Consider the following 19,546-nt stretch of genomic DNA (forward strand, 5'->3'; position numbering starts at 1 on the left):
AGTTCCAGGCACACTAGGTAACCTGTCAACAGTCAGCTGAGTAGGCTGCAGGACCATGGCAAAAAATGACCGATCCCTGGAGTCTCTTTTCACCATACTCCGTGGTCTCTCTGCCCCTCCTCCACCCCCTCCAGGCGCCATCTTGGTAGCTTAGACGATCCATCACCACCATCACTGGGAAAGCACTGGGCTGGCACCCATGAGCATGGCCTCCAGGCGGCCCTGCTGGGGAGTGGGGAGGCGTGGTCTCCACATCTACACACTTACTGTGGAGCAGACTGCACAGATGAGGACGTGAACATGTGGAATAGAGAACCAGAAGTGTTAATACGTGTATGACAACACCATGCAAAGACGTACAGACAATCTGGGGAAAGGAGGAACGGCAGGAGTGGAAGGTTTGTGAATGAACTCAGCAGGCCACAGGGGTGCCTCACCATGTCCCCATCGCAGGCCCCTGTTTCTTTCAGAGCGTGGCCGAGAAGGGCAGCCCTGACCTTGTGCCTTCACCAGCATTTCCCAAAGTGTCTTCCATGGAACCCGAGTTCCCCAAGATATTCTACCATAAAAGGGCTCCTTGGGCAAGCAGTTTTGGGGAATGTACTAGAACACAGTATGCTCTGACACCAGGTAAGAGATTCCTAATGCTCAGCTACAGGAAAGGCCAGGAAAGCCCTGCAAGAAGAAGTCTGTTTAAAATTCTCTCAGCCTTTCCAGCATTTTATTCCCTAAATCATTTTTTTGATCCAAACACTTATTAGCATTACTTAACGAGAACATTCCCTGGATCCCTTGGTGCCCTGTGAGACACACTGACCCAGCTCTCGCTCCTGACTCCGGGACAATTTCAGGAGTCAGGGAACCTGACAAGAGCAGCTTTTGGCCCATCTCCCCGCCCCACCCCACCCCCAGTGTTTCAGTTGAATTCCTCCCTGTTCTATACCAGGCTCCCAGAGCCCCATGTGAGCACAGGGTCACAGCTAGGGGGTCCAACTGAGGAGGGACGAAGACCTTGACAACGGCTGGTGAGGAGCCCCCAGTGCCCCCCGCTGGGCAGCTTTGGGCTGGCACCAACATCCCCGAGCTCCAGGATGCTACGCTGGATTTCCCCCTTTCTCTCAGAAGAACAGTGTGCTCTTAGAAGAGTCATTCCATCTCCCTGTGCTTTTATTTTCCACTCTATAAAGATGAAGGAAACAACCTCTGCTTTTTGATGGGTTTCCATAAAGCCATAGAGCCCATGACCTGTAAATGTCTTTGGACTTTCCAGAGAAAGGAGTGAAATAAAATACAAGGTGTCATTTTTTTAAAGGCTTCGATCCAGCCAAAGGAAAAGGCATCTGGAGAACCAGCAGGCAGGCTCTTGCCAGCAAAGCTGTGTCAAGTGGCCAACTCTGAGCTTTCCAGGGATTTGGGGGGTCCCCTCGGCTCCCTCCCAGAAGTGGGGGGGGTGGATAGGCATTGGGATAGGCAAGGAAGACAACGTGCTGAGCATCTAAATCCCCTCTCAGACCCCTCCCTTTCTTCTTACCATGGTGGGGCAGTCAGGGCAGGGAGGGGGAGAGCACGGGCAGGCTTGGCAGACCACGTGCAGAGCAGATGTCCGTCCCATGCCTTTGATCGCCTTTGGCCTCTCTTGCATGGTCTGGCCAAACAGCCCAGACCGAACACAACCCCTACCTCCTCCCCCTGCAAAAAAACAGCCATAGGAGTCAAAGGTAGGATGAAGTTTTCAAGGTCTAGTCTGATCTCCATGGTTCTTTCCTAAAATGAGGAAATAGGGGAGGAGACAGGGTGCAAAGCAAAAGAGATGGACAGAGAAGAGGAAGGAAAAAATCCAAATTAAGGGCAGACAATGCTTTCTCCCTGCTGGACGTGACTGCAGTGACCTGCCAGGCGTTCAGAAAGCAGCTTAGGAATCGTCACGGCCTTGCATGTTCCTGCCTCTGGTTCAGAAGGAATCCTCACCCTGGACCTCCTCAGCCCTGCCGAGACCTCTGCCATTAGTATAAGTACCTCGCCCATTATGAACCACTTTTTAGGTAGCTGAGGCTGAATGACTGTCCGCTCTGCACAAGGTGAAACTGAGGCAGGGAGGGAGGCAGCCCATGTTCCCTACCACCCCTCGGCTCAAACTCATGCCCCATCGATCTGATGAGGCTTAGGTCGCTCCGCCCCCAGAACAACACTTCTGGGCAGTCAGTTCCCGAATACCATTCTTTTCATCCTCTGGGCAGAACACCAACCGCCTACAAAATAGGAGTATGCGTTCAGCCAACTGCAGCATTAAATCCTTGCTTGCTCAGAGGCAGAAAATCAGGGACCTGTGAGTCTCTGCCACGGTGGTATCTCACACGGAGGGAAAGGGCCCAGCGAGGAATGTTTTAGTTTGAAGGAAGTGAGGACAGCCGGGCCTGGTGGCCTGGCGGCCGGGACTCTGCTGGCTTCAGCTCAGGACAGCTCCCTGCGGGGCCCGTCAGGAGGCGGGTCGCAGGCTTCCTCATCTGTACCTGACAGTCATCCCGCACGGCCGACCTCGTGGTATTGTCTTCAGGCTCAACTGAGGCAAAGGCCACCGCTGAGGCTCCTACCATGGCGCCGGGACTCCAGGGACAACGACAGGCCTCCCGCATGGGCTCTTCTGTGCCTCGGTTTCTCCCTCTGAACAGAGGAGATGCTCCACAGGTGATGAAGGTGTGATCAAGGCCTTGGACCAGGAGCAGCCCAGGTCTGCATGGATGCTGACGGCCCCCAGCTGCGGCGGCAGGGGCCTTACTCCCCGTTTCCTCAAAGCAGGGGTGACGGTGGAGGGATTTTTAACACTGAAGTAGTGGGAGAAAACACAGGACTCCGGTTCCGACAGCAGCTCAGGTACTTCCCAACTATGCCACTTGGCCCAGGCCCCTCCTGTTCTCCGGGCCTCACTTGCTATGACTGTAAAATAGTGAGACAGCCCGTCGTGAGGACTAGATGTGAAGGCACTGGCTGACCTGGAGAGCACTTCATCAAGGCAAGGGGGTATTTCATGTTAATTTTTCTATTTTTCTAATGGAAATTCCGCCCAGAGCAGGATGGGGATAGCTGCAGGGAGTGGCCCTTGCACGCCCCTGGCCAGAGCACAGCTCTCCAAGGACACCACCTGCCAAGTCAGAGCCGAAGCCTGAGCTGAGGCCACAGAGCAATTACAGCACCAGGAGGAGAGAGGGGGGAGGGTCCCACCGGGCCCGCAGCCCCCAGGAGGCTGAGGTGAAGGGAGCAGACGGCAGGGCCGTGTGGGCCCTGGAAGGGAAGGCTAATTGGTGAAAGGCCTGGACAGGTGAGGGCTGGCACGGATTCCTGAGCACCCTAGGGCAGTGGGGGAGGAGCCTGTCTGCTCTGGCCCGGCCGAGCCCTCCTGTGGGCCCTATTAACAGCAAGATTAGAGCGGCAGCCAGTGGAGCTGGGAAGGGGCTGGACACTGCTGCAACCAGGAGCCCAGAGCGCCTGTGGGCCCTGGGCCTCACCTCTCCCTCCGCCAGTCCACAAACACCCAGGGGTGACCAAGGCCACCATATAGTGCTCATACATCAGTGAGCCGGTTCACTCGTACCAAGGAAAGAAATTAGGGTTTTTCTGCTGCATGGAATATGTGTGGTGGGCAACCCTGTGACCAGACCTGGAAGCCTGAGACAGGGCCACATCCTCTGGGGTCCCCTTTAACAAATCTGCCTCCCACAAATGTCCTCCTGAGGTACCTGGCTTCTAATTAAGACTGGTGAGCCATTGGATTCCAGGGACCATGAGCACAAGGACAGGACCGTGGTTTGTGCACATTTGTAGCCTTAGCTTGGTTCGTGTTCACAGCAGATTAAAACGTATGTGTTAAATGGATGATGGATGGGTGGACAGACGACTAAATAAAAGCCTGAGTCTCGTAATGGCTCACACCGTGGAACTAGAGACAGAATGCCCAGGTGTGAATCCCAGCTCCACCATTTAATGCTGTGTGACCTTGGGCAAGTTATTTAACCTCTCTGTGCCCCAGTTAATCACGGGTAGAATAGGGATAATAATAATAGCATCTACTTCCCAGTGCCGTGGTGAGGGTTAAAAGACTGATGCATGTAGAACACTGTCTGGCACTTAGCAAATGCTGGGAGAGTGTTAGCTCTTAGTACTGTTCGTCATCCTTAGACAATTCAGGCAACCTTTGTGACTCTTTGTGTCGTTGGGGAAATTCATGGAATCTACCTCAGAGAGAGGTTATCATGATCAAAGGGGCTAACATTATCAAGGTGAAATAGCAAAGGTGGTACTTCCTAAAGATCCAGCAGGCCAATGAGGCTGAACAAAGGAGCAGAGAAATGGTCTAATACTGAGAAGAAGTGGCCCTACTCATTAGACATGCAAATTCTTGGGCCCCAGCGCCATTCTACCAGATCAGAAACTCTGGGGTTGGGGCTCGGGGATCTCTACCTTACCACCTTCCTGAGTGATTTAGCTGCTTACTAGGTTTGAGAAGCACTGTCCCAGATCACCTTCCTTGCTGAGGGTGCCATAGACCAGGCAGGGGAGAGAACGGCATGTAACAGGTGTAACCACTGGAGCAGGACCCCCTGGGCCTGGAGGTGGAGGGGCCCCACGGTGGCCTCCCGGAGCAGAGCATTGGTGGTGGAGGTGGCGTGGGGAGCCGGAGGTGACACTCCGAATTACCATCTAATAGCTCACCGCGCTTCCCTCGCACACAGCGGCAAAGGTTACCGTGCAATTACGTGTCGCTACATACAAATGACAGAGCAGTTATGGTTACTTTACCAATTACAGGGAAATTGCTCCCACTCTGCAGAGAGACTGGCACTCTGAAAAGCTCTATCATCTCCACGGAAAGGGGATTTTAAATGCTGCCAGCCTCTTTCCTCCGAAGTCTCCCCAGGCTCCAGGGTAGAGCTGCAAAGCGGCCAGCCAAGGACCCTGGCAGTGTCCGGTGGTCCCTCTGAGAAGGCCTGAAGAAGGGGGCAGAACTGGGGGACAGTGGGGGCATCACCCTCTAACCCTGTGCCCCGTTGACACACTCATTAGGAACCATCATCACCCTGACACCTGAGCCAATCCAGCTCAAAGGCCTCAGGTGGTGAGGTAGGCTGGGGACCTGATCCTGAAATCACTCCTCATCCTGGCTAGCATGGCCTCAAGACTGGTTCCTAATGGCAACCCCCAGATGGAGCTGGTTTAACCCCGCCCTTAGTTGCCCCACTTTTGCAGAAACCCCACTTTGAGTCCTTATTATGGAAAGGTCAGAACTAGGCCAGAGCTCAGTGGTCCAAAAGCAGATGCTAATGAGGTAAATGTCACCAGGTCCATCCCCCTGTGGGCCAATTAGCTCAGCTCTGGGACACAGTCTCTTCCATAGCCACAGGCTGCCCCTCCGACCCAAGGCATCCACTGTTTACAAATATCATAAACTGATTCAAAGGAGGCCGACCAGGTGAGCCCACAGGGATGGACGAATGCAGCCAACTGCCTCCAACTGGGGATGCAGTTGCCGACTGCTCTGGGCCCAGCAGTCAGCCGTCTCTGAGCTCAGAACAGAAAATACAAAGTCAGATCTGGTCCTCCCTTTGGCTTGTAGGCACTTCCTAGTCCAGCAGAGAGAGGAGTCCTTCCATCTGGGAGAAAACCAGCTCTCTGGCCCTCCCTGAAGACAAAAGTAGCCTCAGGCAGAGGAGTCCCAAGCACCCCCATGCCCAGCCCCAAAGCTGGGAGGCCAGGCCATCAAGGGGGAGAAGGCGTTGGAGACTTGCCCAAGCTCACCCACTTGTGGGGTCTTCAGTTGGGCCTTTTTCCATCAAACTTTTGGTCCCCTGGACTATTGGAACTTCCTGTTTCCATCAGGGGAAACTGAGGCACTGAATGAAGACAACATTATTTACTGCTTCTCATTCATTACTTTCCTTAAGGACGTTTAGGAGGACCCACTAAGCATCAAACACCAGGTGAGGACCCAATAATATGAATATGAAAATATCCCTATTTCTGCTCCTTTCTCAGTGGGGGAGACAGACCAGATCCATAATTAGACGATGTCCCGTGTGCCCAGATTCAGTGATATACCCGGGGCTGGAGGGACAGAGGGCAGGGCCATAACTGCTGTGGGAAGCAGCAGGGCTTCGCAGAAGAGGCGAAGTTTGGGTTCAATTCTGGGTTCTCTGTCCAGTACAGTGCACGGCCACGCTGGCACACATCGGGCTGTTTCAGAGGAAAATGACTCAAGATCTTAGAATTCAACAGCCTCATTTCACAGAAGAGAAAAATTGAGGCTAGAGAGTAAAACGACCCCCTCATGACCTGGCAAGTAAGTGAGAAGAGTTACCAGAACCTGAAATTCCCAGTCCAGAGGGAAAAACTGGTATTCCATGGCCGCCTTCAGGGTTGCTAGAGGGTGGCCCCAAAGGAACCAATTCCAGGATCAGAACCTATTCCCAGAAGGAGAAGTTGCTTAAGACAGGCCTCCACTGCTTGTCCCTGTCCAGGATGGCACTCTGTCCTCCTGGGATCTCTAGAAGGAAATAACTCTCCTGTCCTGGGGAGGCCCGTGGCCGATCATCAGAGTGTGTTTCCTCCTTTCCTGGGCTGATCTGTCCCAAAGGAAAGTGAAAGCTGAAGTTTTGAAAGGAAATGTAAGTTAGGAGAAAAGGAAGACAGAAGCCCATGAAGTGCCCGCTGATGTGGAAAAGAAAGGTCATTAGAGTCTCCGTCCTCAGCAGCCCCAAACGTCTTCCCGTTAGTTAATTACACTCTCTCACACACCCACACACACACACACACTGGGAGCGGACCAGGGCAGAACTCCGCTGGAAATGGGGAATCAGTGAATTATGCATGTGGGGTTTCTTTTTAAAGGGAGATATTGATCTAGGTAAGTGCAGTAGCTCATGTCTAAGTACAGACTCCAGCTGTAAACCTCTGCAGCACAGGAAGATAATGAGGCTCCACTTACTGGGGCCAGATCTCAAATGTGGGGCTGACCTCAAGGTGCTCAGAAATGCACACTAGGGTCCAAAGCCCACAGCGTATGCACCCCTGGAGATGACTCTGTGTGCCCTCTGGCCTGCAGAGAGAGTCCTCAGGCGGGTAGGAACCTCTTGGGGAGGCTCTGGTTGGCTTAAGTTTACTCTCATCAGAAAGCTTGTGACGCCATAAAATACTCCCACGTGCTTGAGCGCTTGTTTCTGTAACAGAGAGAGAAATCCCCAAACATGGACGATACCACCCACTGATTGCTTTACTGTTCTGCATAAACTTTCCTCTCTCTTTTATGATTTCCAACCCTCCCTGAAGCTCTGCCCATGGCCTGTGCTGACCCCAGCCGGTCGAACTCTCTTGAGAGCCAGGAAAGTCCTGATAGAGCGAAGGTTGGCCCCACACCTCGGCTGTGAACACAGACGTTGGGAAAGGAGTGGGAAGGAGGCCTCATCCACTTAGTTGCTAATGCGTTATCTCAGAATGGTTCTTTATTGTGTCTTTTTCAATGAGAAATGAATGCGCAGAGAAAGAGAGGGGAAACCAGCAAACCGCAGCCACAGTAACCTAGTTAGACAAACGTTATTGAAGGGGCTTCAAGAAACATGTCTCAGGTTTGGAAAAAGAACCCAACAAATTGCACCAAGATACCTGAGAGCCATGTGCCCTCTTCTAAGCATCTCAAAAGGACGGGCACCAAAATATGGGCTAGAAAGTCATCATGTTTTAGGAGCTCAGTGGCGGGGGGGGGGGCAGGGGAGGGTCTTTTGATGTAAATACTGATTGAATTACAGTAGTTAACCCCTTATCTGTGGTTTCAGTTACCTATGCTCTGAAAATGCTAAATGGAAAATTCCATAAGTAAACAATTCACAAGTTTTAAATTGCGCACCACGCTGAGTAGTGTGATGAAATCTCACACCATCCAGCTCTGACCCGCCCAGGATCCCCAACCATCCACATCATCTTCTCCTGACATCCAACCATCGACATCTCCCTGGCTCGATGATCCTCCTTCTGACGTATCATCAGAAGGTCAACAGCAGTCAAACTCTGCATCACCATGCCTACGCCATTCACCTCACTTCATCTCATCATGTAGGCATTTTATCATCTCACGTCCTCCCGAGAAGATGGGTAAGTACAATACAATATTTTGAGAGACTGCCACATTCACATAACTTTATTACAGTATATTGTTACAAGTATCTTACTGTATTATTAGTTACTGTTTTAACCTCTTACTGTGCCCGACTTATACAACTTTATCACAGTATATTGTAGGAAACTAACAGTATATATGGGGTTTGGTCATCTGCATTTTCAAGCATCCACTGGGGGTCTTGGAACGTATCCTCCGTGGATAAGGGGGGACTGCTATAATGCACTTAACTGCCTATGGAATATTGAAAGTGATTTGCTAAAAGCAACCCTTACTTTTATACTCACTTTGACATTTCTATGGTGTTTTGAGACTGTCTGGGGCCCTGTCCCACCACATATCTAAGCGGTCATTCGCTCATCACGATAACAAGCTATCCTTCCAATAGGAAACTAGTGCCACTAACGTGAGTGTTTCCCCAGGAGAGGGGCACTGAGCCCCGCACACACTCTGCTGCCGGGGCTGTGACCCACAGTGAGCCGCAGCAATGCACCCCCCCGGGAGTCGCTGAGCCCAGCGGACAAAGAGCAGCTCCGAGTCGGGACCCTGGGGACTGAACCCCCAAGCTTCTCCTCATTAGTTCAGCTGCTGAGAGCCCCGGGTCCCTCAATCTGGTAAGCAGGCAGGGCCATGACACCATGACCAGAGATACAGGCTGGCCAATCAAGAGGCACAGGAACAAACTCCACCAGTCCAGTTCCACAGATGGCTACCCACCGTGATGGGGCTGGTTCAGAAGCCAAAACTGGATCCCTGGGAAAGACCAGGGAAGGCCATGGGGTGGCTCCCAGCAAAACCCACTTGGGTGCCGTCCTCCTTTTGTACCTTAAGCTTCAGAGGTCCCCAGTGGCTAGCTGTCAAGGGCAACGAAGTCCTACCCAGTGCCTCAATCCCAAGTTCCCACTTCTGTCCCCATCTTCTGCAGACAACCTCAGCCGCCACTGGCACTGTAACTGGAACGGGGCACACCACAATGATTAAATTTGTGTGTTTGCGGGCGGGGGCTGGGAAGCAGTGGCCCCGCTCACCAGGCTGAATTACAGGCCAGGTCACTCCCTTGCAGCGGGAGTGAATTTTATGAGCCCCCTCGTGTTGCTGTGCAGCATCCCCGCTTGCTCCTCAGGCCCGAGAGTGGGTCTGGATAACGCTGCCTGCATGCAAGATAAATCAGCTGAACAAATGCCGTTGTATTTTGGAACACTGACAGAGACATGGTAATGACACCGAGACTAGGAAAAGGTGTGGGCTTTCTTCTCTCCTGCTGATCCCATTTCACGTATGTGGCCAGTGGTGGTGGGGGGGGGGGGTGAGGGCTGATCCACTAGGAAAAAACTAAATTGAGAGGTTGAACAGAGAACTCCATTAGTTGTCTTCTTCCCTTCTCCCCACTAACTTTGTTAATGAAGAGAAGCAAGCGCCGTGTGCCCATGGATAGTCATTCTCTCTGGCCTTACAAAAACTAAGGGATGCGGGAAGGTGACGGCCGGGAGGGTCTGGCTGTGAATGTATCCTTTTCTTCAAATGCCTCAACTGAGCTTTCATAACGTGTGCCGGATGGAAGGGAAGGTGGACGGGGCATGCTCGAGGCCTGGGACTCTGAACGCAACATCTGGGTTCGGCACAGCCCGAACCTCTCAAAAGCAGATACTGGTGAAGAAAAATGCATAAGCATAAAATCACAGCAATATTACGAAGTCCCTTTCTGTCCCATCAGGTGGGTGTCGTAACCAGAGGAGGATATACTGAAGGTGCAACGAGATGTTTCAGTGTCCTGCAAATAAATACAGGGCGCCCTGTGTCTATCGTTACTTATTAACGTCTACGATTGCTCTTTCCCTGGGAGCCTCAGCACACTTTAATAAAGGGATATTGTTTTATCACCTCCTTCTGGAAGATGAAATGCATAATTCAAAGCAAAAAGGAAACCACTCACCAGCCCAATGACCTCGTATGAGCCAGGACTAGGCTGAGACCCAAAGGTCCAAGCCCCCAGGCCAGTATCCCGGCCAAGACGCCACCCTGTGAGGAAGAGAGGAATTGAAGGAAAGGCCCATAAATGCAGACCTGGGTGGTTAAGTCACGCTGGTCTGAGTGCTGACTGAATGAGAGGCTTGGCTGTCAATTTTGGCTGGACCGCCGCACACTGCCTGGGATGTGTGCACACACGCAGGAGGAATCTCACTGAATTAGCTGCTGCGTGTAGGGTGTGGGAGTGAGGGAGGATAAATCACAGAAAGAGGGAGACAGAGGGAGGCTGAGGGATGACTGTGCACAGAGTGTGAGTGTGAGACAGTGAAACACAGCAGAGTGACAGATAGAAATGTGGGGGAACAGACACCATGGGAAAGTGCGTTGGCCATCCAGAGCAGAGAGAGTGAGTGTGCACACGTTGGTGTGTATACAGGTGTGCAGGCCTTTGTGTGAGGCTCCATGAGGTCGGCGTCAGGACACGGCATTGCCTGCCCCACATCCTAATCCCCCACTCGGTAAACCCTGCACAGAGGTCATGCAGCTGTCTGTCTTAACCTTCTGCAAATGTGATTCCTGGGTCCCGTCACTCTCCTGCTGGCCCGATGGGCTCCAGGGTGGCATCCGGGGAGGCCAGCCTCAAGCCCTTTCCTCTCGCCAGGCCCAGCATACCCGCCAGGGTTCAGCTACCACCCTGTAACCCAAAGTACCATGTGTACTTCCTTAGCTGGGATGCAACTTTCAGTGCAAATTCCACTGGCAGAAAAGAGGGAGGTAGCTGGCCTTTTCTCCAGGATCCCTGGGGTAGAAGTCATCTCAAGAGGAGAAGGGGAACTTGAATCTAGAAAGACTGGGCTTGTGATATGGCAGGCCCCCAACGTCAGTGGGCTGTGAGGGGTGATGGGCTGATGTGAAAGGAGATTGTGATGTGCACTGTCACGGGGACTTGAGTGTGGTATACGGTGTGCGTGTTTTGTGGGCCCTGGTGCGTGTGTGTGTGTGTGCGTGCGCGTGTGTCTCAAATGCAGTGGACTTGAGAACGGAGGGATGGGGCAGGCAGGAGGAGGACTTCCTGGACTGTGGCTGAGCAGAAAGGGAAAACCTTGCCTCGAGCCATAAACAACAGGATACACCCATCTAGTCAGAGCTGCACTTCCTGCTGACAGGAAAAGAAAACAGCCCAAGCAGACTGGCAGCAAGCAGCGCCCGGAGCCTGGGATGGCTGCCTGGCCATTCCGGATATGCACTCTGGTGGAGTTTCAGGATCCCAGGCGCCAGATGAATCTGAGTGACCATCCAGGCCGGGATGGGAGGCCAGCCTGAGTCCAGGGGGGAACCCCGTCTCCTCCCAGGGCTGCCATGCCTGAGAGCAATGGATAGGACTCAAAGCAACAACGCACCCGAACGGGGTTCTTCTCCACCACTCCTGCCGCCAGACACGAAGTGAAGCTTGGGGTTAAATAAAAGGTCAGTCCTGTGTGCCTCTACGAACCTTGTGGGACTGAGCAGGGCTGGTGAGCAAACCCTAAAGTCAGGCACCTGGTCTAGCAATGGTTTTCAATCAGAGGCTTCAGGAAACACAAGGGGCTTTTCTAGTCCCACTGGCACTTAGGGCTGCAGGGCTCAGCAGTGTGAATGCCTGGCAACGCCCAGAGAGCCCTCTCAGCGTGAATCATCCCACCCCAGGGGCCGCTGGCGCACCGCTGAGAAACACGAGCGGGAAAAGCACTGGGCTGGGAATTTAGGATGCATGCAATGTTCTATTCTACCAATGACATGCCCTTCAGTGAAGTACTTGACTTTCCTGTTTCTCCGTTTCCTCAGCTGGACAGGATGTCTGCCTTTTCTGCTACCCTGCGGGACTGCTGAGAGAAGAGGCAGCGATGGAGCCCTCTGTAAACTGTCTGCGCCGCACGAATCCCACAGGGAGATGATCAGGCAGCTCGGAGGCCACCTCGCTCTGCTGGACAAGTGTGAGGTGGCGATACTGGATAATAGTTTCTGCCCCATGGACCTACACTTCCTTTTGGAAGGTCACTCTAAGTTCAAGTCTTAAGGAGAAGATTAAGATGCTGATTTTCGCCCCATCCAGCCTTGTCAGCACTAAGGCTGACACTGCCCTACTCCTACGTCCACTTCTCAACTGGCTCCAAACTGAGGGAATATTTAAATGGCGTGAGTTATGGTCACTCGCATGGCCACAGCTGTTGCTCCCATCACACGGGCCATATGGACCTGCTCGGGTGCGTCTCTCTCCTGGACTCCTAGGCTCCTGGAGACCCATGTCGTTTCATGATTCTTGGCATCAACCAGGAGAGAGCACACTGCCAAGGGCCTCATAAGTGTTTCATCCATTCATTAATTCACTTAAAGAGAGAAAGCCTACTGTTCTGTGAGGTTATCCCAGAAGGCTGAAGAGAGGCTGACGATGTATAGAGAGCCATGCCTAGGGGCCAGGCCTCTCAGCCCACGTAGAACATAGCAGCCCTGGCCCTCAATAGCACACTCTCCAGCCCAGCTGCCCCACTCCAGGTCAGGGACTCCCAGAAAGGGATGGAGGGAGAGCTGTCACCCACCTCTGGGCCATGGCACACGACAGGAGCCTCAGGCTGTGAGCTCCTCGTCCCAATCATCACAGCTCTGCAGACAGAGGGCTTGGAGAGCCCAAGCAGCAGCCTTCAAAGGGACCAAAGCTAGAGACCACCACAGTGTTGAGCAGCAGAAATGGAGAAATTACATCATTATCCTTAATGATGCTCCTTAGCTCAGGGTCTTGGGTGGTCTTTAGTCCCCCAAATCCTAAGACACACTGGGAGGAGCCCTGGCTGACCCCTCTAGGACCCTCCTTCTTCCCAGGCTCTTCTGAGGTCCTTAGAGCAATTTTCAGATGCCGGATCATTTGTTCTTGGAGACCTCTTTCCATCCAGGCTGGGAAAAACCAGGACACAAAAAAGTATGGCCCGAAGGCAAAGGCAGAAGCTGTTTCCATCTCCCCCAAGCACCAGCAAACACCTGGTCTGCTTCGCCAGCCTCTACACCCAATGCCCCCTCGGGAATTTGCATTTGTAACATGCACTGAAGTCCCCAGGGACACGTTCCCATGAGAATGCCTCTCCTGGCCGGTTGACCCTTAACTCTGATGTGGGCTCAGCCAGCCTTTCCTGGTTTACCTGGAATAAAGATAACAGGTCACTCTCTGGGGCCTGCAGATTGAGGCTTCAGCATCCCAGTCCAACGCTTCTCCCTCCGCCTCGTCACCAGGGTGTGGGCCACCGTGTGATTCCACAGATGTCCCATATAGGGACGCCCCGCCCCAACCCCATCTTCCCTGAGCACAGCCAAACACAGCTTGGACCTAGTGAGCGGGTCAGGGTCTCAGGGCTCTTACTGCTCTCTGTTCTGAGTCCTGGAGGCACGAGTTCAGGTTAAGGAATATGGGTCCAAGGAAATGGAAGGGGCCAGAAAAGCCTGAGAGGTACCACGGGACAAGCATTCTAGTTTAAGGAAACAGGACAACAGGAGCACAATAAAAATGAGCCATTGGTTAAGAGGTGCAAACTTCCAGTTATAAAATAAGTAAGTCCTGTGGGTGCAATGTACAGCATGATGACTACAGTTAATAATACTGTATTATAAATAATAAACGCTGGAGAGGGTGTGGAGGAAAGGGAACCCTCCTACACTGTTGATGGGAATGTAAATCGGTATAGCCACTATGGAAAACAGTATGGAGGTTCTTTTAAAAGCTAAGAATAGAGTTACCCTATGATCCAGCAATCCCACTCCTGGGCATATATCCAGAGAAAACTCTTTTTTGAAAAAATACATGCACCCTAATGTTCATAGCAGCACTATTTACAAAAGCCAAGACCTGGAAACAACCTAAACGTCCACTGAGAGATGAATGGATAAAGAGGATACATATATACACACATACATACACAATGGAATACTACTCAGTCATAAAAAAGAATGGAATAATATCATTTGCAGCCACATGGATGGACCCAGAGATTATTACTAAGTGAAGTATGTCAGACAAAGAAAGACAAATACCATATAATATCATTTATGTGTGAAATCTAAAATATGACACAACTTATTTATAAAACAGAAACAAACTCACAGACATAGAAAGCAAACTTATGGTTGCCAAAGGGGAAAGTGGGCAGGAGGGATAAAGTAGGAGTTTGGGATTAGCAGATACAAACTACTAAATATCAAATAGATCAACAACAAAGTCCTACTATATAGCACAGAGAACTACATTCAGTATCCTGTTATAGGCTATAATGGAAGAGAATATGAAAAAAGAATTATATGTATATATATATATACACACACAACTGAATCACTTGGGTGTACACCAGAACTAACACAACATTGTAAATCAGTTATACTTCAATAAAAATAAATTAATAAAAAGAAAAAATTACTATATTGTATATATGAAAGTGGCTAAGAGAGTAGGTCTTAAAATTTCTTAATTATAAGAAAAATTGTGTAACTATGTGTGGTGATGGATGTTAACTAGACTCTTGTGATGACCATTTCACAATATATACAAGTATCAATTCACTATGTTGATTGTGAATAAAATACTGTTACATGTCAATTACATCTCAATTTAAAAATGAACCACAAATCATAGCCCCTTTTCAAGATCTTCGAGTTGTAACTATGACAAAAACCCACAAGGGACCCCAACTCTACAAAAAACAGGCCCTAAAGTCAGCCTCCCGGGCCTCCCTCCCTCCTCCACTTCCCTGCAGGGGAAACGCCACAGGACAGAGTCCGAGTGAAGTTTGGTTCCCCTTTGCAGGCCTCAAGGGAATCCCGGACTCGAGCAGAAAAGAACTCCAGAGTTCATCTCATCCATCCCTACCTCAAGGCAAGAAGACCAAAAGCAAAGGGAGCCAGCGGTCTTGTGAATGAATGAGTAGAGGGAACGCTGGGTTTGCAAATGGTGTGCTTGCGAGACCCCCTCAACGGGGCCACTCAGGAGCCCGGCCTGGCTGAAGGCGTGTGAAACACGTGTGGTCTGAGCTGAGGCCAAAAGAACCATAGCTGAGCCCCCGAGCGAAGTAACCCGAGTATCGGCTGAATCAAAGGAAACCGATACTGCGCACTAAAAGCCGGAGTGGCCTTTTAGACTGGCTGGGGACACAGCCCCAGCCCTGTGCGGAGTTTCTGGCCTCCTCCTTTCTGCTCTCAGCCCTGAACTTGCCTCTAACTTGAAAGGGCTAATTAAAGCCCAAAGAAAAATCAAAAGCTTGTTATCTGGCTCCATTACTCCCAGTCCTGGCATCAGCCAGTCTTGCAAAGCTGCCTTCCTCTGTTCTCTCCAAGGCCGCCAAGGGGATGTTAGGACCTGCAGCTCTGCAGACTCTCATGATGAACTTTGCCTTTTGTATTATGGCAGAGCAAGGGCAGGACAAACACTTGCCCATGGGCAGCCAGAATGATCCCTGCAGCTGGTTTTACTCCCCAAAGCATCGCCCCAAAAGGCAGGATTTGAGCAAGTTTTCCGCAGAAAAAAACTGCCAACCCCTCTGATCTCAAAACAGCTGGTTGTCTAGCAAACACTTGCTATTTCCTAACGCAGGGTGTACATGCGCATGCTCGGGGGCGGGGGTAATTCTTGTGTACGTGCACACGCATGTGTGTAGGGGTGTGTGTGCGTGCGTGCAAGTGTGGTGATGAGAGGCAAGGGGGGTTCTCCTGAAATGCTGTCTCTGCTAGTAACTCACAAGATACATGACCCAGGGCAACTCAGTCACCTTGATGGGCCTCAGAATGAATGTACAGACGGGGATTTCTAGGTGCCTTCCCCATGCCGACATGCTTAAGGCATCTCCCCAGGGACCCGTGTCTGAGTATGTAATGTACACACGCACTGCACAGCATCTGACTTGTCATTCGTTGCCTTCATTTGGGAGCAGTCCATTCCCCCACCCAAGTTCACAAACCTGTCTCATAGACTCTCCTGAGTGGATCATGTACTGTCTAGACCAAGGTCTCCAAAAGATATGTCACCTACTAGGGCTCAGCGGATACAGTGGAATCCCCTCAGTTCTCTGGTCTGGCAATGATGGTCAGTGTATTGCTTCCTTCTCTGGTCCATGATGCCTCTCCCATTTCCTAGGTGACACTAGGGGTCTCCTGGCTTTTCAGGACCTCCAAGAAGAAATGGCATCTTTTAGTTCCAGTTCAGATACCTGGAAAACTTGTCACTATAAAACAGCCTGAACTTAAATGTGAGGGCACCAAAGACACACTTCACTGGGTCCTTCTTTCTCCTCCTTCTCCCTGCCCCCACCCCAAATTCAATGCCTGGAGGAATGGCCTTCTTACCTCATGCTAGGGAGGGGGTGCCAGTGCCCTCTGCGATCTGCCTGGCAAGCAATCCAAATTCATTTTCCTAATATGGAATTCCACCAAAGTTTTACTAGGAGTCAAGACTCACGTCCATGCAAATGCGTACTTCTATTCGGTGAGTGAATTTTCCTTTCTTCTCCCTACCTTAAGATTATAAAATTGATTTTCTCAAACTAGGATTGTAATTTTTCCAATGGACAATAAAAAAGAAAAAGGGAAAGGAGAGTAAGTAACATAGGGCATAGAAGATGCCAACAGCTGAACTTTCCATGTCGCCTGAAGAATGGTTGAGGAAAAACTGGACCATTTTAAAGATGAACAGAAGTCAAGCCACAGAAAGGCAGATGCTTTTCCTCTTGGGTCACAAGTGAGTCAGGCTGGGAGAGGCAGGAGGCTGTGGTACCCGTGGCACCTGTAGTCCGCTCTGTCCCTCAGGCCCCACAGGCCCTGGGCAGGTCTCCTAAACCAATCTTCCTTCTCCCCTTCCTCTGGTTCCCTTCAGCTCTTCTGCCACCCAGTATTGTTCCGTGGCTGCTTCCGGACTTTGTGCCATGTCTCCTCCATGGAAATGTGCACACAGAAGATGCTAAACAAATACAGTTTTCTAAGAAAGCTCTGTGTTTCCCCTCCATGTTCACTGGACTCTCACCCTAGTTCTTCTGCTCTCTTTTTGCCATTTCCTAAAGATACACAAGGGGCTAAAAACATAAATCCCCTGAAGTTCTGTATCTATCCCAAATGTAGACTGACTGACTCCATTACTCCCAGGAGCGGTTTTATTCTAAGCTCCCAGGGAAGTGACTCACAGATATGGTTGGTAAGAAGGCGGGTGCAGGAGTCGTATCACAGGACACGACAATCCAGCCTTCAACAACACCTAGGGCACGTGGTATCAACATCACATGATTCCTGCCTACACCAGCCCTGCTTGTGATGGCCAGCAAGCCAGTCAGGATAGAGAAAAGGGCCAAGAGGAAAGCTACGTTTCAGCTCCAGCTATGACTCTTATAAGCTCAGTGCCACGATCACAGCATGTGTGAGCTGGTGATGATCTGAGTTCAAGGAGACCCAGAGGTGGGATGTGCTTGTCTCATCTGCAAAATGGGACAGATGATTCACACCCCACGGAGGCCACAGACGAGGCCTCCACACCATGCCGTCCCAGCCCGCAGGCCCTCCCAGGACTCACCGCGCTGCTGCAGGGGATGTCCTTCACCTTGAGCCAGGCCAGGTCCAGCGTGCCCTCGCCCCGGTAGCAGGACTGCAGCCGCTCCTTAATACGGTCGTTGATCTGCTTCAGGATGAAGATGCACAAGGCCGACTCGTCCAGGGACTTCATCTTCCGCTTCTGACCTTTGGAGAAGACGGTGAAGAGGAGGTCGTCCTCCGGCCGGACCCCGAGGGTCCGGGCGAGCACGGCCCCAGCTTTGGACAGGTAGGCAGCCTGCAGCAAGCGGTACTCCACCCCGCTGCGCTCGCAGCCGATGGGCACCTCCACGTAGGAGTTGAAGGCCGTGTCCTCCTTGCAAAGCCTCACGAGCTTGGAGGTGTAAACCTGCTCCTTTGTGGTGGAGCCTGGGGGAGACACCATCTCAGGCTGAAGGGTCAGGAAGTAGACAAAGTTGCCACTGCTGAAGCCGTAGACGTAGTAGATGTCGAAGTCAGGGATGACAGTAAAGGTGTCTGAAGGGATCTTGATCATCGAGGCCACAAACTCATCATGGAAGACATAAGCAAACATGCCGTCCGCCTCTGAGTTCTTGGTCAGCTTCCGGCTGGAGATGGTGGGGAAATACTCCGGCTTCCCATCCACGGCCGTGGCGATGAAGAGCTTGTCGTCCAGGTTGCTGTAGGAGACGATCACCCCAAAGACGGAGCCACTCTCGTTGACCCCTGACAGGTAGTGCTCCTTCTTATGGAAAGGCTCCCCCAGCTTGAAGAGGTCCTCCAGCCTCAGGAGCTTGCAGATGCCTTGGTACAGGCTCCCACAGGCAATCAGCCTGTTCTCCTTGTAGTCTATCAGGAGCATCTTGTTGACGTTGTTGGTGGTGGTCAGGGGCTCGTTGCACGTCTGGACAATGCGGGGCGGGTAGCACTTGGGGTTGTCCTCGTCCGGCCCTGTCTGGTGGGTCACCAGGACCTTCAGGTCACTGGAGAGCTTGTAGATCCGGTTGACGGCCCCTACGTAAATGTGCCCTGTCCTCTCGTCCACCACCAGGTGGTTGAAGCTCTCGGCGGGCTCCCCGCGGAACGTGACAAAAGGCCGCTTCTGGGGCAGCGGGGGTGGCTGCCGGGGGAGCAGAGTGGAGGAGCCCATCCCCACCATCAGGAGATGGGAGAGCAGGCAAGTCCAGTTCCAAGGCATGGCTTTCATTTCAGAGACGTGTCCTTGGGGCACAGTCGCACTCGGCACAGCAGTGTCCTGGGAGGGCCAGGACTCAGGACTGCAGGCTCCCTACGGGAAAAGGAAAGAGGCGATGCTGCGTCATAAAGGCAGAGGCTTCGTTCCCCCCATAGCTTGTCTGGCTGGATCCCCAAAGCATTCTGCACACACTGAAACAGAGGATGATACTGGGGGGAGCTGGGGCCAAGGGGGCTGGTCCCCAGCATGGGTGTGGGTCAGCCCGAGCTGGGTGGCAGCAGGAGGGCATTTCAGTAATAACACTAGCGAGTGTGACTACGAAGACAATCGTGATGATGTTGACGGTGGTGAGAAACAGCCAGTGTCCACAGAATGCCCAACTTTGTGTCAGCCCCCGTCCAGCACCTTCCAGAGACTCTCATTTCATCTTAATAAACCTTTCAGTGCTGGGGATCTTCCATCTGCCCCTCCAGATCTGCCTTCCACCCTTCTCTGTGCCCAAGAAGGCTGACTGTATGGACGGTACATCCGTGGGCTCCTTGCCCTTGGCTGGTTAGATGCAGCCACCGGGGAGAATCAGCAGAAGCCTGGTGAGAGGGGGAGGGGAGGGGAGCCGCACGAACTGGGGCCTCCCCATCCCCAGGTTCTGTGAACCACCTCCTGCCTGCCTCCATTTG

At 52.0% G+C, this 19,546-nt stretch overlaps 1 protein-coding gene across 4 annotated transcripts in view; it reads right to left on the minus strand.

Annotated features, from left to right (window-relative positions):
- Positions 1-19,546, minus strand: part of PLXNA4 (plexin A4) — a 565,211-nt gene that overhangs the window by 332,065 nt on the left and 213,600 nt on the right. For all 4 annotated transcript variants that reach the window (XM_032483354.1, XM_032483355.1, XM_014561902.2 and 1 more), the window contains one exon: positions 17,697-18,962. In XM_032483354.1, the coding sequence (XP_032339245.1) occupies positions 17,697-18,962 (1,266 nt within the window). The remainder of the gene's footprint in view (positions 1-17,696; positions 18,963-19,546) is intronic.

Source organism: Camelus ferus, chromosome 7 (assembly GCF_009834535.1).
Source record: "Camelus ferus isolate YT-003-E chromosome 7, BCGSAC_Cfer_1.0, whole genome shotgun sequence".
NCBI lineage: Eukaryota > Metazoa > Chordata > Mammalia > Artiodactyla > Camelidae > Camelus > Camelus ferus.